The sequence below is a fragment of the Anopheles merus genome, chromosome 2R, assembly GCF_017562075.2.
Source record: "Anopheles merus strain MAF chromosome 2R, AmerM5.1, whole genome shotgun sequence".
In the NCBI taxonomy this organism is placed as follows: domain Eukaryota; kingdom Metazoa; phylum Arthropoda; class Insecta; order Diptera; family Culicidae; genus Anopheles; species Anopheles merus.
The window spans coordinates 13,758,584-13,778,716 of record NC_054082.1 but is presented as its reverse complement, the minus strand read 5'-3'; the positions used below and the strand labels follow the sequence as shown (position 1 = coordinate 13,778,716).

Sequence of the window (20,133 nt, the reverse complement as noted above, 5' to 3'; positions counted from 1 at the left end):
ACCACATGTGAACAGTTTTTTTCGCATTTGATAATGTAGTGTGTATTCGCAAATTTCATTTATGTATGTTCAACATTTTCTTTTTAGTGATAGAGTTCAAATTTTACAATTACTTCACGTTTTGTTTATACATAGGAATATCATCAGTGTGTGTGTGTGTGTGTGTCTTTTGTTTTGTGTCTTTCGCAAAGATTTTCTTCTTTCGCGCCCCGTTGCGCGTTGCTTTCCTTTTAGTTTTTGTTCTGCTTTTGCCATTAATTGTTATCCTAAAACACTATCCGCTAATAAAGTGGTGCGCGCGCGCACCGCTAACAGCATCTTGGCGCAGAGCTTGCTTCCTACGGTTCGTGCGGTGCTAACTTTCTGCTTTTTCTTCTGCTAGAGGAATTTTTCGTTTACTAGGAAATAGTCCAAAAAATCACAATGACATTTGTTTGTCGCGCTGCCTAAATTGTCCGCTCGTTTTTTTCGCTTTCTCCGTCTTTTTTTTACCTAAATATATAGAATATAGATGTGTATGGGTGAATGTGTTTGTTCGTGTGTGTGTATATATATATATATATATAATATCTTTTTCCTCTCATCCATCTTTTGCGCTTGAATTGTTTTTGACTCCCAGTTTTCGGTTTTTGCTCCCTCGGTCAACGGTCTGAATTATTTTTTACAATTTGTTTTATCAATACTTCCTAAAATGAAATACTTGCCCCGCTTGCCTTTGCGGGAGATTTTCATGTAAAGAATGTGTTTTGTGTGTGTGTGTATGTGGGCTGTCAGGACGATGGGCCTCACATACTCGTCTCGTTACAACTATTTGATGCACTGTAACTTACACTCCCCTCATCACAGCAAAGAGAGCGAGAGAGAGAGATGGAGCGTTTGTTTGTAAATTTCTGTCGCTGCTACTACCGTTTAGAGTTTGAAATATGTTGGCTGTTTAGTTTTACGATTTAATTAATGCTTGAGCAAAAAACACACATAAGAACATCCATTCAGTGCGTGACAAGTTCTCCCTTGAGGGGGGGGGGGGGGGGGAAATAGCGCAAACACATACTCTACGAGATCTTGCGTCTAAACTAAGGAGCGGAGGGAAACATGGCCGTTGTACCTCCGCATCGCGCTTGCTGCGTGAGCATGTGAAGTGTGTGTGTGTGTGTTTGTGTGTGTGGAGCTGTAGCTGTTGTCCCTTCCACCCTTTGTATCGTTACCGCATTTCGTTAAGTTACATAAGTTAAAGTGTGCTTTCTAAGTAGTTGTACATTTGGCATCATGGATCCGCGCAACAAATAGATGGATTTTTCGTACCGTAGTTTGCGTCAGGTAGGGTGTGCACGGGATACGCTTTAATCCTATCCCGGCTCGACCCCAGTATCATTATCTTCAAAGTGTGTCGATTCACCCATTATCCGTAAATGCTCGCTTTGGCCAGTTTGTTTTCTTCTTTAAATCGAAACTCCTTCAGTAACCCTGCCCACGATCGATCGAACGCTATTTACAAACTTATTAACAATAGGTACACATATACGGGAGCGAGAGGAAGGGGGGGGGGGGGCAGCGGATTAACTACAACTCAATGATAACGCAACCAAAAAAGGGGGAGAGAAAACGGAAGATCCATTCAGGGGAGAGGAGGGGGGGGGCGGGGGTTGGAATTCATGCTATTTGTTTCCCCTATGGCGATATAGAGTAAATATTGCCTCCAATTTTGGAATGTTTTGCGGCAAATGTTTCAGGCGAACGAACAGAATCAACAGAAACATGTATTGCAATACGTTAACCCGCTCCCGCTCGATAGTTGGAGCTTTATCATCAATTTGGGAATGTATGGAAATGAAAAAATTCAACTACTTAATATAGGTCGCCTTAAGATAGATCTAGTATTGGGGTCTAGTTGTTTGCGGCAAACCCGATGAGCGCCACACCTATGCGTGTGGCCGTACGCCGACATACATCACTATGTACAACGATACACGCGGGCAGCAAGCGACGCGCCTTACTTGCGCTTGCGGATACGCGTGCGCTCCTCGGTACCGGCTCCTGCCAACGCACTGCCGGCCGTTGCTGTTTGCAGCTGCCGCTCGGCACTCAGCTTGATGCTGTTGAGCAGGTACTTGAACTGCATCACCTGCATGGCGGTCACGTTGGGGTCGCTGCAGGCTTCGAGCCACTTTAGGAACTTCTCACCGTGTTCCACCGCCTCGGCCGAGTTGCGGATGTCCGCCACGGCCACCGACTGCTGCCCGTGGTTGGAGTCTTCCGACGTTTCGCTCTTCGCATCGTCAGCACCGGTGGTGGTTGCTTCGCCCTTCGCATCCAGCCCGGTCAGTTCGTCGCCGCCACCGCCGTTCAGCTCCGTGAGCGCTGTGCCGGTCGTTGGGCTGATGGAACCTCCGTGCACGACCATCGCAAGCAGCGGTGGAGGGGGCGATGGCGCCGCGCTGCTGGTAGTGGAGCACCGATCGTTGCTGTTGCCGCTGAAGAGGATGTTGTCCAGCGCCTCCTTCGCGTCAGTCGACGAGCAGCGGCGGCGTTTCAGTCCAGCACGCTTTCGCTCATCCTCTGGCGCCGGTGTCACCTTGCCCTGGTCGGGTTCGTCGTCTGCGGTCACGCGTGGCCCGTCAGCGATGCGTGCCGCTCGCTCCTCATCGTCGTCCTCCTCCTCCTCCATCTCCTCCTCGTCGTGCTCCTCCAGCCCATTGAGACCACCGCAGGCATCGGTCGAGGTGGCCTCCACTACCGCGGTGACGGACGATTTCGCCTCGCGCTCCTCACCATCGTCGAGTGCGGCGGCCAGCTCGTCGTCGTTCGCACGCTCCTCGGAGGTGCGTACTGGTCGCAGCAACCGCTCGCCGCCTCCCTCCCGCGACCCGTGAGCGCTCATGGCGGAGGACGCTACAGACGAGGCCGACGACGGCCGGCTGGGCGAGTTGGGATGCGGGTGGTAGCGCGAGCGCCGCTCGTCACCATTGCCGGCCTTGCCACTGCCGGCGTGATGGTTCGACAGGTCCTCCGGCTTGGAGTCGCCATCGTTCGCCGCCCCGCCCATGATGTTCAGATCCATCGGTTCGTCCTTCAGGTGCGCACTGAGATGGTGGTTCAGATGGTGATGGTGGTTGTTGTTGAGCGTGTCGACCGCACTCGAGCCCTTGGTCAGCTGCGAGTAGAGGATGTTCTCGTAGGCGGCGGTCAGCGAGGCGGCCGTTGCGGCCGCCCCGCCCTTCTGCCCCGAGGCGCCACTGTTTTGGTTCTGCTGGCTGAGCGAGTTGTTGTTGTTGTTGTGATGGTGCAGTGCGGCCGCGATGGCGGCCTGCTGGGCCGCCTGCTGCTGCTGCTGTTCGCGCAGCGCCTGCTTGCTGTCCACCGCGCTGGAGCCGGTGCCGCCGCCGCCCGTACCGCCACCGGGCATCAGCGAGGCGCCGAACGTTTTGTACCACTGCCAGAACCAGGACGAGTTCTTCGTGTCCTCGGGCGTGAGCGACGGGGCCGACGACGGTGGCGTCGGTTGCGGCGTGCTGACGAGCGGCGGACCGACGAGCGGCGGCGGTGGCGTGTGGGGCGTGTGCGCGGTCGGCGGCAGGGCGGTCTGGTTCGGCGATCCGGCCCCGGCCGTCACGGAGCTGTTGAGTCCCAGGGGCGGTGGCGGCGTCGGCGGGCTGTGGCTGGCGGCGCGCGGCAGCGCCGTGTACAGATTGTTCAGCCCGAGCATCGCCTGCTGCGACTTGAGCCAGTACCAGAGCGCATCGTCGACGGGGGCGGCATTCGGGTCGCGACCTACGGAAGCATTGGTAGTGGTTGTAGTGGGTGTGCTAGTGGCGGGATTGCTAGAGTGGTTGCTGGATTTTCGATACTGCTCAGACAGTGTCGAGAGCCCAGCAGCGTGGTGGTGGGACTGTTGGTGAAGCATACCGTTACCGAGGAGCTCGCCGGACGAGCTTTTCTGCTGCTGCAGCTTGGCGAGATTGCGCACCGTGAGCGACGGGCCGGTCGAGCCGCCCGCGGACGACTTGTCCGTGCCGCCGTTGCCCGTCCCGGTCGCCGAACCACCGGTGCCTCCTCCTCCGCCGCCTCCACCGTTACTGCTGTCCTGCAGATTGCTGCCTCGTCCATTGCCTCCGCCCGTGCCGCCATTGTTATTGGCGGCCGAGCTGCCGGAGCCCTTCGGGCGCACGTTGCGCAGGGACTGGGCGGCGGCGGCCGCCGCCGCCGCCGTATTGAGCCCCCCGGCCAGGCTGGACATCGTGGCCAGGCTGTGGTTGTTGTTGAGCTGCGCGATCAGGTTCAGGTTGGTGGCGATGTCGTTGAAGCTGAGGGCGAGCGGGCTCTGCCCCAGCCCCGACATGCCCGACAGGTGGCTCAGGCTGGTCAGCGGACTGATGGCGGCCATCGACAGATGGTGGTCGGCTTTGGACGGATCGCCCCCGTGGTGATGGTGCTTGCCCAGCTCCGCCCCATACGCCTTCGATTTGCTGAGCGCCGACATTTCGGCCGCCGTCTTGGCGAACTGGCTAAAGTCGGCCGGCGATGCGCCCGCCAGCCCGTTCATGATGATGTCGCCGCCGGACACGCCAAGCGCCCCGGACTTGTCGACGCCACTGCCCGCTCCACCCGCTCCACCTCCTCCGCCGGACAGGTCGAGCCCGTTGAGGGAGCCGCGGGCGGCAGCCGCCACCTTGTAGAAGCTGTCGTCGTACTTGAGCTTACCGTTGCCCCCGAACATGGCCGACTCGAGCTTGAGGCGCTTCTCGGGCGGTCCGCTGAACAGTTCGGCGGCGGCGGCTGCCGTCAGTGCGGCTGCGGTCGCCTCGTTGCTGAGCTTCTCCGCGTTCTCGACCGACTGGCGGGACATGTAGCGCAGCTTCTCCTCGTTCTTGCACCAGCCGCGCAGCGTCGACTCCGGCACGCCAATGTCCCGGGCGACCGACGCCTTCGACTCGCCATCGTGGATGCGCTGGATCGCGTCGATCTTGTCCGTCGCCGTGAGGTGACGGAGCGGGCGTTTGCCCTTGGTTGCTGTGGCCATCATCATCATCAGAAGCGATTCTGTAAACGGGAAAGAAGGTGAAAGGGAAACAAGCGTTAAAATTGATTTGCTTAAAAGGAAATGTAGTTCTTATTGGAAAATTGAATGGGTTTCTTATTCATATATTCTTAAGTTGTTCTTATTGGAAAATTGAATGGATTTGATGAATTCTCAACATTTTAAAAGCAATCAAAAATCTCAAAATCGAGACTTTAATCAGAAAATGGTTATAATGTCTTAGGTTAAAGGTATACATGTGTCATTTTACAAGTCAAACATTTGATGACACCCACCCCGAACAAAGTGTTGTCTTCTCCCATCAGGAGTACTCACACCGAGACGGGATTGCTTTTTTCCAAAGTTTAATTGTACATTGCACACATTGAACCCCCCAGAAGTCAACCAATCGGGTACGTAGTGTACGCATCCTCAAAGCTTCCCCAGCCCTGTTGCGCTGTGCAGCTCTCGAGTAGCTTTTTCTTGTGACGCACATTTGGGCCGTGTTATGCAAATCGGGAACCAATAACGGCCACGGCGCACTCCGACCAGCAGCAGCCTTATATTTTTCGTGGACATTTGCCGAAGCGCGCGTAGGTGGTGAAAATCGGAATTGCGTACATTCCGCACCAGCGCATGCATATGTACACAATTTTTCCCTCACACACACGGGTCACACACTCATCTGCATGCGTGCTTTTCACATGCGATGGACGCAAGGTACCCGCCCATCGAAAGTAAGGGGAAAAAATCCACCCAGGACCAACATTTTGCTACCCTGCACCGTAACAGTGGAGTGTGGGGTGGGTGTGTGGGGGAGCAATTGCGGGCTTTTACTTTTTCCAAGCACAGTTTTCCAATTTCTCCCACCCCTCTTTGTGACTAGCAGCGAGACTGCTTCCACTTGAGGCGGCCTTCGGGGGGGCGGCCAGTCCTTCAGGCCAGAGTTTGGGTTGCGTTGCGCTATGTGCGCCTGCTCTCCCCCCTCCAAAAGCGTGTTGACCAATCGAGCCATGGCGCATAGATCCACTTCCAGCTCTCCCACACCATGATCGCATGATGATGTCTCACTTGTTCGTTTGTGTGTGCGTGCGTCTGGTTGTCTCTTTTCCTTTTCGGCAGAGGGGATGATGATGATGATGATGATTCCCCACCAAGCTATCTTCTATAGCCGCACTTTTCAACCCGTAACGACACTCACAAAGGCAAGGGGAGAAGCTTTTTAGGTGAGCGTACGTGTTGGGCACTCCCTCCCGTGTTGAACACGGAGCTCACGCATCCGTTGGCGAGCGAAAAGGGGAAAACAGCATGATGATGCCGTACCAGCCGCTACGCATTCATTCATAAACCGGCGTCACTCACGGAGCAAAAGCCCTCGGTTGCGATGGAACTCTTTCTCCCGCTCGAAGGCTCTCTTTCTCTGTCTCGCACACAGAATGGTTGCCGCGGTGAGTGTGGGGTTGATGTTTACAAAATTTCGCACATAAAGCGCAACACGCCACGCACACACAAACGCGCTCGATGCACCTACACAGTGGCGCTCGGGGCTGCATACAGCCGATGCAGCTGCAGCCTGAGAGTTGCAACGAGTGTCCCTTTTTCTCCTTTTGGCTGTTGAACATCGGGAAAAAGGTTAGCTGAGGGATTTTATTTTCTCTTTCGTGTGCCTTCTTGTTATTCTTTTCTTCTTCATTTTACACTATATAAAGGATGCAATTCGAGTGTATATGTGCAATGCGAGTATATGGAAAGTTTGCGATTTTTGCTAGTTTGTCCTCGAAACGAGCGGGATTTTTGGTTTTGTCTCATGTTCAGGTCTAGCTGTACAAAAGGAAAACTCTCATGCGCACCAACTGACCACGTGCATTTACGTGCAGCGGTCGCTTTTGTACGACGACTTGGGCAGCGTGTATGTTCGCGAAAGGCCGCATCGTTGGCTAAAGGGAGACGAAACATTGTGCAGCAAATTGCATCCTGCAGAAGGTGTTCTGCTCTCTGCGCTGCAGGCGCACCATATCGGGATGTCTCGCTTTGTCACACAAACAGCTGGGGACTGGATTTTGTCTATTGTTGTGTAAAGGTGTTCTAAGAAATACACACACACACACACACATAGACACCGGCGGTAGCGGTTGAAAGAAGAGCAAAGGGAAGAAAAAGGATTGCAACAATTTTTATGTAACACAGTTCGTTTTCTTTTTTTAGCTTTTGTTTTCTTTCTATTTTTATGATTTGCTCGCTCTCTTGCCCATTTGTTCATTCGTTTCATTGTGGAAAGTGCAGTGTGGATCCCTTCGTCGTCTGTCCTATTTTTGTACTGTCTGGCGCGCACGAATAATGCATTGTTTGAGGTTTTCTTGCCTTTTTTTCTGACCAGCCGTTTCCCATCATCTCCACTTCGTTCCTTTCTAGCGCATTATGCTACTATTAAGTATGCTCGGCACGTTTGCCTTCTTCGTTGCTGTAGCCGTGGCCGGGCGGTGCTCGGTGCAGCATTGGTGGTGGTTGGAAAACTATTCTCCACGGCAAAAGGGAGAAAAACAAACGTTTGCTTCTTTGCGGGGAGGAAAAGAAAAATAGGAGCACTCCCGGCACATTCTGCACATGGGTGCTGACCGTGACAGTGAGGCAAAAATTCACTTTTCCTCGCATTAATTCATATAAACAAACCCACACACACACACACACACACACACACACACACACACACACACACACACACACACACACACACAAACACAGTTGTCGAAAGAAGGGTGTGGAATGTACTACTTTGTTCTGGGCACAACCAAAGCGGACCAAAGGCCCCCGGATGGAAACTTTTACTTTCGTTTACTGTGTTCTCTACGAAATTTATTGTGCTCTACGCGCACACCAGCCACCGTTCTTCACCATTCCCACCCGTGTGTTGTAGGTGGGTTGTGGGAGTGGGGGGGGGAGTGAGGTGGGCGGTAGTAAAACCGAATGGATTTTTATTCCACTGCTGCTGCTGCTGCTGCTGTGTGTGTGTCTGCACTTTGTTCTATATTCGCTCATTGCCGTGCCTCTTGCCTGCAATCGCGTGGGAGTGAAAAGTGAAAGTATCCAACCGAGAGAGAAGGAAGGGTACTAGTGGTAGATGTACTTTGTTACAAGTTTTTGTTTCTTTTTCTGCTGCGCCAATGTAGTAGAGAGTTTTTGCACCCTAACAACAGCTGAGTGGCGCGGTTTGTGTCTGTGTGTGAAGGAGCGATTACTAAACGTTCTTTTATGCTGCACTAATCAGGGTAATGTTTGACCTTTTATGCAACAGTACACACATACGCACACAGGCTGTAGTTATGTGCTCCAGACGATGCTATTAATATGGTTTGGTGCATCACTTGTGTGCATACTATCCCATTATATCTTGCATTGAAAGATGATTTAATTTCCCACATATCAACCCTTGAGAAGTTTTTTTGTGTGTAAAGATGTGAATTTCATAAAATGGTGTTGCAAAAAAAAAAGAAGAAAAATAATAATCGTTATGCTTTTGTGCTTATTAGCATAGAACACCTCAGAAAAAGAGAAACGATGCGCCCCATATCAAGGCCACCTCCATCGTTCCAGCAACAGCACACCAATCTCAGGAAACAATGCACGACGCTGAGAGGGGGGTCGAGCGGGCGGGTTTGCGTGTTTAACACTTTCACCGCCATTTTTTGTTTGGTCATTTCAAGCCGCTCGCCAGACGACGGCTCCCTGTCCAACATTTAATTTCTTATCGGAAGAACAGAAGCCAAAAATGGGAGGAAAAATCAACAAATGATTGTAGCCTAGTGTATATGCTCTGCTTCTGGAAGTAGATATTCAACCCTGAAGAAAAAAAAGCGAAAAAAGAACACAAAAATAAGTTTCCTTTGCGCGCCAGACATAGGAAAGAGCAAGCCGGTTGCGTGTAACCGGCTTGAATCTCGTCCACAGTAGTTCGGTAGTAGCAGCCCAGTGCATGATCCCACGTCTGGATTTATCGAAAAACAGCTGAACGGATTCACCAAGCTCACACACATACACACAAACATTGCCGTCTAGTTCCATCAGGAGGTCGAGTCCTTGCGGCCGAAGGGAGTTGGCTGGACTGTGTAGCAGCATCCGATAAAAGTTATGTGTATTTTTTACGATTTGATTTATTTATGGTTCTTCTCTTTATGTTTCCTCTTCGTGCCGGACTCACCACTGTGTGTGTGTGTGTGTGTGTGTGTGTGTGTGTGTGTGTGTGTGTGTGTGTGTGTGTGTGTGTGTGTGGTGCCGGGTGCGTGTGTGTGTGTGTGTTGCTGCTGGGTGGTGATGCTGGCTTTGTTTCCGTTCGTTCCCGCTTTTCTCTCCAGAAGCGACAGACGGGGTGAGCCGTTTTGTTTTCGTTCCGTCTCGGTTGTCCTCCCGGGCTCAAAGGTCGGGTGTTGGTCTACTGCTCGCCTACTACACTACAGTAGGTGCACGTAGAAGTTGACGAAGCGAGTGTCAAGGAGTTGGAACCGTTTGGTTGGCAGTTGCTCACTCTGTTCCCTGCGCACTGCCTGCTGTCGGCCGGTGAGAACAGAACTGCGGCTTTTGTGTGTCTGATAACTACATCATCGTGCGGCAGGCAGTAGCAGCAGGAGCATCAGCCTCATCGTCATAATCATCCTCCCTAAGCGTTTCAACAACATAACATCGATTTTGCCCACCTACACACCCCACACAAGAGCGGCGCGTGGAGAATGGAGCAGCAACAGCAGCAGCAGGAATATCGGAGGAAAGGTGTGCGTGAGAAGAGAATGGGCATTTTCGAGTGTTGTGAGCACATTATTCTGCTGCTGCTGCTGCTCCAAACGCAACATAACATAACAACACATAACTAACCTATTCACACACACCCTCACCCATCTGCTACTCTCCCTCTGTATCTCGGCTCCGTGCATCGAGATTCATGGCAATTTCGCTGTGCCTTTCACACGTAAACTGTCAGTCGGCACGGCGGCGGCAGCACTCTCGTTCTCGATATGGTGTGTGCCCGTTCTCGCATGCAACAGGTTGGCAGTTAATTATATTTTTCTCCTTGTGCTTTTATGCTTTCCGAAACGCAGGAGAACGCACATCTTCCTACCTACCCCGTCGTTTCGTTCTCGGGCACGCAAGTAAATCATAAAGCAGCAAATTCGCTTTGCGTCTGTCGCCTTTCCCCAAGGGCAACTTTCCGTTTTGCTGTTGTCTGCATCGCACGTTCAAGTGTGATCAGGTAATTTGTATCATTTGCTAATGAGGTTCATTGCGTAAGAAGGGTTTTTTTGCACAGTAACTTTGAGATGCAAATTATTCTGTCTCCGGACAGTTGGTATGGAATTGACTGACCGATTGAAAACGTGGTGCGTGGGTCGTAGAAATCATCAACCTGACTTCTCACACGACGTTGAGTTACATTTCTCTTCGGTAGTAGATCAATGATGGTTTGAAATAGATCATCTATTTCTGATAATTTTGTACAAAAAAAAAATAATAATAATAAAAACACGTGCAGCCCTCCAACTCTGCAGGCATGCGATGCACGCAATGTCTTTAAAAGCAAAATTTGCATAAATGCCCTCAAACTTGCAGGCTCTGGAATGTTTGGCAAAATTTGGAAATATTTCTTTGTGTGTTTTGGTTGCTCACAAAGAAGTGGTAAAGAAATGCTCGCATTTTCGTGCGTTTGGCACAATTTCCATAATTGACTTAATTTCTCCCGCTGCCGCACTTTGACGCATTGATTGAAGGGAATCCCCGCTGATCGTATCGCAGAATCTAATGATGTGCCGCGAAAAGAAAAAAAAAATGGGATACAAAACAACGCCCAAAAACGCAACAAGAGCTTCCAAAAGAAGGGATATTATGTTCTGACCGCGGTGTCTATGCCCCGCGGACAGCAGCCGCGCCGAAAAACGGTAAATTTCGCCACGCAGCACGCAAATTGAAAGTCTCGTCCCCGGCCCGGCGAAGGTCAATCGAAACCACCATATCACGGTAATGACGATCGCGCGATCGAGCCGATGTTTAGGAGGTGCAGCAAGCAAAAAACTCAAATCACTGGGACTGATAGACAAGGAGAGCGAGCACAAAACCAGGATGAAAAAAAGGGCGCGGCGAGTGCGGGTATTAGCACCAACCCGCTTTTTTTGCGGTTCGACTAAAGCCATCTTAATTAGGTGCAGAGCGCACGGATTTCTGTGAAACTCTCGCCATTTCTTGCGCAGTGGGTTAACTGTGTTTTTTGCTGTTTTAGAGCCTCACCAGCTAACAACCGTCTAATTTAGTTGCATCTTGATTGTTTGCCTGGGCTCGCTTAAGGCCGGGTGAGACATGAGAGCAATAATTTTGACCACCGCACGGCGGCCTACGGCAAGGAGGTATAAGGATTGTTGGTGTCGCGCATCGATCGGATCCCTTCTTTGGATTCGGGCAGAGCAAAAATGATCATAATAACGGTTGTTGGTGTTTTGGCGTGTCTGGCTCGTATCTTCGTTTTCTAACGGTATGTGGCCCTAAAACTGCATCTAACAAATCGCAACAAAATGCACACACACACACCACGCATACATGGTCAGCATAAAGTGGTAGGGCTTTGGCATGGTTTTTGGATCGCGTAATAAGCAAAGCCAGAAATCAAACAAATTGTTAAATGAACGTTTAAAATCCCGCGTTTTTGTCCAATTTTTATATTTTACCAGGAAAAAAAATATGCATACTTCCAGGCGCTTGTTAGATTTTCTTACTGGAAACCGAAGCAAAAGGTGCACACGGAGGGAATTTATTCGCGATTTTTTTTTCGCTCACCCTCGGGTTTGAACAGGTTTTGCCCTCGACGACGTGTCGCAAACACCCCTTTCGCCTTCCTGTTCACCCCTTCCCCTGGTGTAACGTATCCCTTTTGCCACCTTGCGTGTATTTTGTTACAATACCTGCGTGTGGCTCTGTTCTTGTTCTTTCCTCTGCTGCTTCTCAGCGTAATTGGCGCGCCGGGCGAAAGTTGTCGTTTTTCTAACGGTTTTGTCGAGCCGCGATGGACTTGAAACACACACACACACCACAGTGGCCAGCGTGTTTCGCGGTTTCGTGATGCTATTGGCAAAATCAATAGAGGGATGTGGTGAGTACGACGAGGTGAAAAAAAGGGAGAAACCGACAAGAAAACGGTCCGCTGAATTTGCCCCCAACACACGCGGCGGATATTTTTTTTTCTGTTTTACCCGCCGCTACACCCTGGACAGAAAGGCAAAGTCGGGTCCCTTTTTTTGCGATGTCCTTCTTCGCGAGCCCCTTGTGTGTCTGTGCGTCCGTGTGTGTGTGTGTGTAAAGGTCGTCGTTCTGAGGAAACAGGACGGTGCGGCAGAGCAAGCAAGCGAGAAAAAAGGGGTAAAACGGGAGGATAATCGACTTCCACATCCGCCAGCAGTTCGCTCGAGTGTGCGACATTCTACACCCCTGCACCCCTGCTGCCCGGACCCGCTTCCGCCGCTTCCCACCTTTGTGCCATTCGGGTGCGCGGAATGGGAAACGGACCCACGCGATGTCCATCCGGTTTGGTGTCGCCGCGCGGTGCTGTGTCAGCGCAGCGACAAAAGAAGGGTGCGCGTGCAAATATGTGTGTGTGTGTGTGTGCTCCATGGCCGGCTGAGCATGGCGCGCAAAAGGAAACAGCAACAAAATGAGCAACAAAAGGTGCATAATTTTGAATATCACAAACGCACCACCCCTGGCGGGGGGGACTACAAGGCAGCGCAAGGATACCTCTCGTGTGTGTGTGTGTGCACTCTGTTCTCCCGTGCAGTGTTTAGCGTTCAATGTACACACGGGCGCAGGTTGGCATTACCGCAGGAAAAGAATCGCTAAAATTAACACTCGGCACATTAGTTAGGGGTGGCCGCCTGTGGCAGTAGCCTGGTAATTGCACTTGGTCAGTGGTCTGTGTGTGTGTGTGTGTAGCATGTGCATGTTGGACCGAGCACAAAGTCTCCTCGGCATGATGGAGTCGGTAAGGATATTACGATGAAGCGGCTGTTGCTGGTCGTCGACCGCTCTTTGTTGTGACGCGTCTGTTAATTTATTAGGCAAAAGTGTATCAAACGCGAACGGTCAGCAGATGCCAGGTTGTGTCTGTTTTGGAGGCGAAAAATACGCTCCAGAACCAATCAACGGAAAATCAAATACTCGGCCAAGAAAAACATTACTCCATTGGCCACGTTCTCTATCGAATTGTGTAAGAACGAAAACGCATTGACAAGTGCTGGTAGTTGTCTCTAAATGTTCACCTATACACACACACACACACACATACCAATACACCTCAGCAATGTGGTGTAATACATCGCAAAAAAAAAGAAACTAGGCCTCAAAACAAACGAACAAAAACTAGCAAATGACACCGAAAAGGATGCCACAGCCTCGCCAACCGGTCTAATGTAAGAGGAAATATGGCTACCGGACGGAATACGGGAAGTTCCAAGTGGGGTGTTTTTTTTTGCACGATGACAGGTTAGCCGTACACCAAAAATCTTAGAACGCTGTTAGGTAAAGCCCACAGCTTCCGAACTCCCTTAACCTTAGCATCGAATAAAGGACCATCCACCAGCAACAACAAAAACCGCAAAATGAAAGAAAGAAAGCGATTGAAAGTAAAAAAAAACACGCGCTTACACACCCGCAAGCCTATCTACCCACCCCTTCTTCCCTGGCTCCTCTCTTTTTGGGCAACCGAGCCAGGACACTCTGCACTATTGTGTCACCCTCCTGTATCTGCGCTAGAGAGTAGTTTGGTCAACAGTGTGTGTGTGTGTGTGTGTGCGAGCATTACAGACTATACGGGCAGGCGTCGGTGGCGGAAGAACGAGAAAGAAGGAGGAAAGCAGACGGTTGGAAAAAATATCGCCAACAGAGCCGCGGTGGTGCCTGCCTGTGCCACTAGGAGGGGAGAAAAATCAAGAAGAAAGAGCGAGAACAAGCAGCAAAAAAAGGCAAAAAAAAGGATCTATCAGAACCTACCTACACACACACACACATACCCACAAACTACTAGAGTGGACACGTTTCCTTGCGTACCCTCACTCACTCACGCTCTCTCTATCTCTCTCTCTCTCTTTTGCTCTCGTGCATCCCTTTCCCAATCACCACCACAGCCGGCGTCCGCCGTTAGCGACCCGTTGGGTGGCAAGATTCCGCATTTTCTCCTAGACTCAGCCTTCCGACCAGACCACTACCTCCTTCCCTCCGTGCTTTCCCTCAGCATCCCTCGTTCCTGCCGTGTGGGTTTTGGGTGGGAAGGGAAAGCGCAAAAAACGGCAAGAAAACGGGGGCCCCGGGGGTCAGTCTACCGCGAAAAGAAAGGACCGCGCCGTTCCGTGTTTCGCTCGAGAATGTCCTTTCCGCGTATGTATACAGCGAAAAGAAGAAGGACCGCGTGTGTGTGCCTGTGCTTGTATGTGGGTATTGCATGGGGACGGCAAAGGAGCAGCAGTTGTGGAGGGAAGATGGGGGGATGATGTGTTTTGGATTTTTGTGCAGTGTGGCGTCCATTTTTTTTTTTTCGCTGCAGCACACTGCCCCCCTTGTTCCTCTCCACGCCGCTCACACCATGTGGTACACATCCATCGACGTCGTCTTTCTTTAGCGCTTCTATTTATTTTTCCCCATCTTGCGTCCCTCCGGTTTGGCTGGCGCTGCTTGATGGTTGCCCTGCAGTCCTACTACTCCCGTTACCCACCCTTCTCTTGCAGTGACCGGCGCACGTCCGGCAGGCGAAGGATTTTTGCTTCAGCCCATCGGGCGAACACAAAAAAAAGCAGGCCGTCAAGAAGTAGCCGCGCGCACACGAATGCGAAGGATAAGAGTTTTCGGACATCCGATCCGCGAGCGCCGCGTGCTTGGGATTGAACTTCGCCCTCCACTCACTCTGCTGCTGAGTTCTTCTCCTCCTGTGTGCGCTGCTTTGTTCCTAAGTTTCTGGTCGCTTTCTTGCCCGCCTGGGACGGTAGCCGGTGGGCGACCGGGGCCGTTGCCCGCCATCGAGTGTTGATCCTGACGTTGATTTTCTTCGCGAACATTCACAGCTTTCACCGTGCCAAGGTGGTGGTACACTCTGCCGGTAGGGTCCCCCTTCCCCCTCCCTGTGATAGCGGCGCGGCGCTTGCTGCAGTCGACAGTTCCGGGAACGGCCCCCGAGGCTAGGCGCGCGGCTCCTTTCCAGCAGCTATCCGCGGGACCGGACGACCAGCAGACCGAGTCCCTCCGAAAATGAGAAAACACACACACACACACACACACACACACACACACACACACACACACACACACACACACACACACACACACACAGCAATGGCAAATGGTGTAGTGACGACAACGAAAAAAAAAGGAAAAACAGCGGCCCAAAACATAAATGTACCCCTCGGTGCGCATTACGAGATTTCAGCCGTTTTTGCTTTGGCTGCAGCGCAGAGAGAGAGAGAGAGACTGTGAGAGAGACGAAGAGTGGGAAGGGGCTCCTCGCCTGTTCGTCTCGGGTCTATTTTCGGCTGTTGTATTGCTGTTGTTGTTGCTGCTCCTTTAGTTTGACGGCCATGCGCTGCTGACCGGCCATAATAAATGCACCACCGGTCCGCCCCACCCCGCCCCGCCCGCTACCGGTCCAAAGTGTGTGCGATGCGTCATTTTCGCAGCAAAGAACCTGAAGGGGACAGGATAACGACAGCCGCCGACCAGGGCAGGCCCGTACTTCAAGATGTAGAAAGAAGAAGGAAGGACAGAAGAGAAGAAAACACAAACAAAAAAACATCACACGGAGATTCAGCAAGACAAACCCCCGCCAACCGTGGTAAGGGTAGAAACGGAAGGCAACAAACAGCGGCACAAAAAAAAAACATACGGCAACGTCGAGGACCCCACACTCCCGTCAAGAAACCTTCCGTCACAAATTAGGTAGCCGTAAGCGGGTGGCGCGCGTATGTGTGTCAGGGTGTTGGGAAGTTTGTGTGTGCGTTTTTTTTAAAGGTTCCCTCTTTTTTCGCTACCCTTAAGGGCCGTTGCCTGCATATGCCTCCAGAGGACGGAACACAGTTGCTGCACACGATTTTGGGCTGTTATTTTGGTGGGCTAAGTTTTGAGACGTCATAATTGTTCGTATGCATCGCTCCAAAAGGTTTGGCCATCTCAGGGCTGCAGGTAGGAGAGGGTAAGAAGCAAGAAACGGTGTTCCAGTGAAAGTGGGTGGGCTTAGCCAAAATTTTCCACGATTAATTAGCGACGAAGCAGCTAAGGAGAGGGGGAGCATTGACCTAGCCGAAGCCGGCGGCGTAATCGAGACCAACTGGCCAGGCAACAACGGGGGGAATGGTTTTCTCGATGGTAATTAAAATAGAGCCCGCTTTTGTCGCATTGAGCATTTTGGTTTTGTTTTTTTTCTGTCCGTTTTGTGGGTACGGCTAATCTTTTTAAAAGCTTGAAGGTCGTATGTTTGAACTGCCCTTTTGTACCTTTTTGGTTGGCATTTACCTATCAAGGACCTTTAGGAGTGAGCCCTAGCGAGAAGGTGAACAAATGGCCTTAACAGGTTTTTCGGCGAAATTCTGGTGCGCCCGTTGCGGGCCAAATTGATAAAGCTCAGGCGTCTCATAAACAAAGCCACGTGTTGCTATTCAGTAAGCGGGCCACAATTAAGGTTCGTTATCATGTCAAGTCATCTCAAAAAGAGAGAGAGTGAGATAGAGAGGACCTTCGATAGCGAGACAGCTCCTCCAACTGTTGATTCGATTCCACGTGCGATTCCCACCCAGTGTCAGTGATCTTGTGTTCGCCCCCCACACTGTCTGTGGGTGTGTGTGTGTGTGTGTGTGTGTGAGTGTGTCTTCATTCAACAATGGGTTCTAGTAACCACTTCACTGGGATGTCGCTTAGCGCTTTACCGTCTCACTGCCTCGTGGTCCTTTTAAAATCAACACTCAATCTACAGCAATTGGCGGAAATAAGCCAGTTGTCAGTTGGATTTAAATCCGCCCCACCAACAGCGCGTGCTGAGGCGGCTGGTCAATGAACAACAAAAGCGGATGAATAAAAATGAGGGAGGGGGAGGGGCAAACTTACGTGCACTTGGCGACGTCCTCGATGACGGCGAGGCGGCACTCGTTTCCCGGTATCTCCTAATTTTACCGAACGTTATTAACCTTTCGGTCGCCAGTGAGGTGGAAGAGGAGGAGGGGGAGGCGCTGCTGGCGAACGCCGTCGTCGTTGTGGTGGCCGTTGGAGGTGGTGGTGGCGTCGTTGCCGCCGCCGTCGTTGTCGCGCTGCCGGTGTGCTGCCGCAGCTGGTCGTGCAGCCGGTGCCGTTGCCGGGGCCGCTGGTGATGGGGGGAAGGAGGAAGATGCGGTTGGCGGTTCCGGGCCAGTACGAAGCCGGTACTATCGTGCCCGTGGACGCTACCACCGGTGGCGCTAGTAACCTCCACCGTTGCGCACGGTTGCTGACCCACCGCGCCCCTTGCCTGGCGAGCGGGTCGGATCAGAACGAAACTTTTGCACACCGAAACACACACGCACACACGCACACACTTGCACGCACCCACACACTGTGCGTTGAACGGTTGAACAAAAGGCGCGCTTGGCGAGCCTGTGCTTGCTTGGGTTAGTCGTTGTTTGCTGCTGCAACTGCTGACGGCACGGAATGGATGGTTTTAAACACGATTCATCACACTCATGCACCCACACACAAGCACAACACACAGTGGAACACTTTTTTTATCGGTGTGAAGGAGAGCGCTTATCAGCAGCGAACTCGCAGATCAACACACTCGCTTCGCTGTAGCTCAGATACGCGCTCGTTTGACGTTTCGGCACTAATACTGTATCCAATCGAGCTGTGCGAGCGTTTGCGATCACGCTTGGATCGCAATTGTGCGTATGTGTGTCTTGTAAGTCCGTTTTCTAATAGCGCCGAGCGGGGTAATAACCTTCCGCCTGTTGGCCAAAGCACAGATAGACGCGATCAGCGCCGGACACAGTTCGCGAGCTTTCAATCACTAACACGCGCGCGGCTAAGGTTTGATGTGTTTGATCGGCCGCTACCACACCACTACACTGCACAAGGGGGCAGGACACGCACACACAAATTGTGAAGCCGCGAAACTAGACCGGGGAATCGTCGGGACACTGTTCACTACACGGTGTTCGATCGTTGGAGCCAAAATTGGCAGTGATTTGGTAGTACTCTATTCCTCCCAAGTAGGAAGGTTTGCCGGTTGCTGCTGGCTGTTGGCAGTTGCGCGTCAAACCACGGAATATGCCGCAAGTGTGTCGATCGAACGCACCTAACCGCTCCACACGCTGGAAGCCATCGTGCAGAAGTGTGAGCAAGAGGACGATCACCACGACCACCACCGAACATGGGAAGAAAGCCGCGCTAATGATAAACGCGGGTGCATTATTCCCACTGCTTTTTGCTTTGCCTCTTTTGGTGTGCGTTTGGCTGTTGAAGCGGCACTCTCCTCGCCGTTGCCCACTGCACTCACTGTGTCTTGGTGTCTACTTTTAGCACTTTGCAAATATTATCCTCGTTTCGTTGCTGCGTGAACTTTTTAACATTCTTTTCATTCGCTGTAAAAAATCACCTTCTTTTGCACCTTGGTTTGTTTTAATACCTTGTGTTGTTTTTTTTTTGCTTTCGAACACTTTACGCACACGCGGTATTCTTTTGCACGCTAATATTCTTTTTCACTACACACACGCTCACGTTGGCCACGCGGGATGGGGTTTTTGATTTTCGCACAAATTTCGCCTTTCTTTTCGCGCACCACCAATAGACAAAAACAATATCTCAACGGGCTCAACTGTTGTCGCCGACTAGCGATTCTCCGGTACGGGTTCCTTCTGTGTAGTAGTAATAATTAGATGCAGAGAGCAGAGTTGTCTGGTGTGTTTTTGTGTGGCGCGTTTTCAGCAGCAGCGCAGCGCGAAGAATACGCACCGTTCGCCTCGTCCGCGTAAAATAAAATTGAAGTTGTTGTAGCGGCGATGTTGTGCCGTTGGTCCGCGCGGGCTGCTGCACGCCGTCGACCGAAGATGGCCCGAAGTGCGTTGCGGCTCACGCTGTTCAAAAGCCGAAGTACGGCGCTCTCGCTCTTACTGCCGCTCTGCTCGCGGCAGGAACAGAAGTGGAATATCCGCGACGCGGTGCATCAGCTCCGTTCCTTCTCTCTCTCTCACTCTCTCTCGTTCTCTTTCTTTCTCGCGAAGGGTTCTGGTAGGATACATAATGTGTATATGTGTGTGAGAGAGGGAAAGAGAGAAGAAGAGAGAGAGAGAGTGCGACCGTGTGAGAATGTCGCTACGTTGGATGGCGCTCTGTAGACGGCGACGGTGTTTATTGTTTATTTATCGTTTTACCGAAACGATAACGATAAAAAGACGAAACACGCAGTCTTGTCAGGAGAGAGGTGTTAATCAAGATGAAATAGTTTGTAGCCTTTAAGGGTTTGTTGTAGTGGTTGCGTTTTTCAATGTGCAAAACATCAGCTCTCTTACAAAAAGGAGTGAGCGCTTTATCCACAGCAGTGGGACAGAGCACCGCCTAAGTTAGCGGTTTCTCGCGATCCTCTCTTCCTCCCGTGTGGTTTCACCGGAAGCCCAACGCCAGTGAGCGAGTGAGAAAGAGACACACTGTGTCCGAAAGTCGGTGTCCAGTATGTACATGTATGTGTGTGTGTGTGTGTGTCATGAGTATTTTGTTGTTGTTGCAAAAAACTCCCTTACCGTGATTCTTGGGAAACGCGGAGCCGGTGCGAGTGGTGCGTAACGTCCGAAACGCGCGCGCTATCGCAACACGCATCAACGCCAAACTATTCCACCGCCACCACTACCTTCACCTCCCTTGATATCAACCAACATATCAGCAGCACTGTGGTCACTCCGAACCGAGGGGGAAGAAGAAAGATTTTGTTTCACTCCCTCCGCAGAGCTCTATTTTCGTGGCAATTTGCCCGCGCCCCTGCTTATTTTCTTTTCCACCGTGCCCACCGTTGGCATTATTATTAGCAACTTCTTTTTCTTACACACCCTCACACACTCACACACACATACATACACGCATTATGGCTAGCTGGA

General features: G+C 51.5%; 2 protein-coding genes across 3 annotated transcripts in view; one reads left to right on the top strand and one right to left on the bottom strand.

Annotated features, from left to right (window-relative positions):
• Positions 1–20,133, top strand: part of LOC121588867 (coiled-coil domain-containing protein lobo) — a 164,585-nt gene that overhangs the window by 754 nt on the left and 143,698 nt on the right. The gene's annotated exons all lie outside the window — the stretch shown is intronic.
• On the bottom strand, positions 25–19,019 carry LOC121588866 (protein distal antenna-like). Of its 2 annotated transcripts, XM_041907300.1 has the most exons (3): positions 17,123–19,019; positions 3,904–5,037; positions 25–3,768 (listed from the first exon to the last, which is right to left on the bottom strand). In XM_041907300.1, exons 2-3 carry the CDS (start codon positions 5,024–5,026, stop codon positions 1,991–1,993), a joined length of 2,901 nt encoding a protein of 966 aa, XP_041763234.1. In that variant the 5' UTR covers positions 5,027–5,037; positions 17,123–19,019; the 3' UTR covers positions 25–1,990. The 2 variants fall into 2 exon arrangements, with proteins under 2 accessions (XP_041763234.1, XP_041763233.1); XM_041907299.1 differs by having other exon boundaries at positions 25–5,037.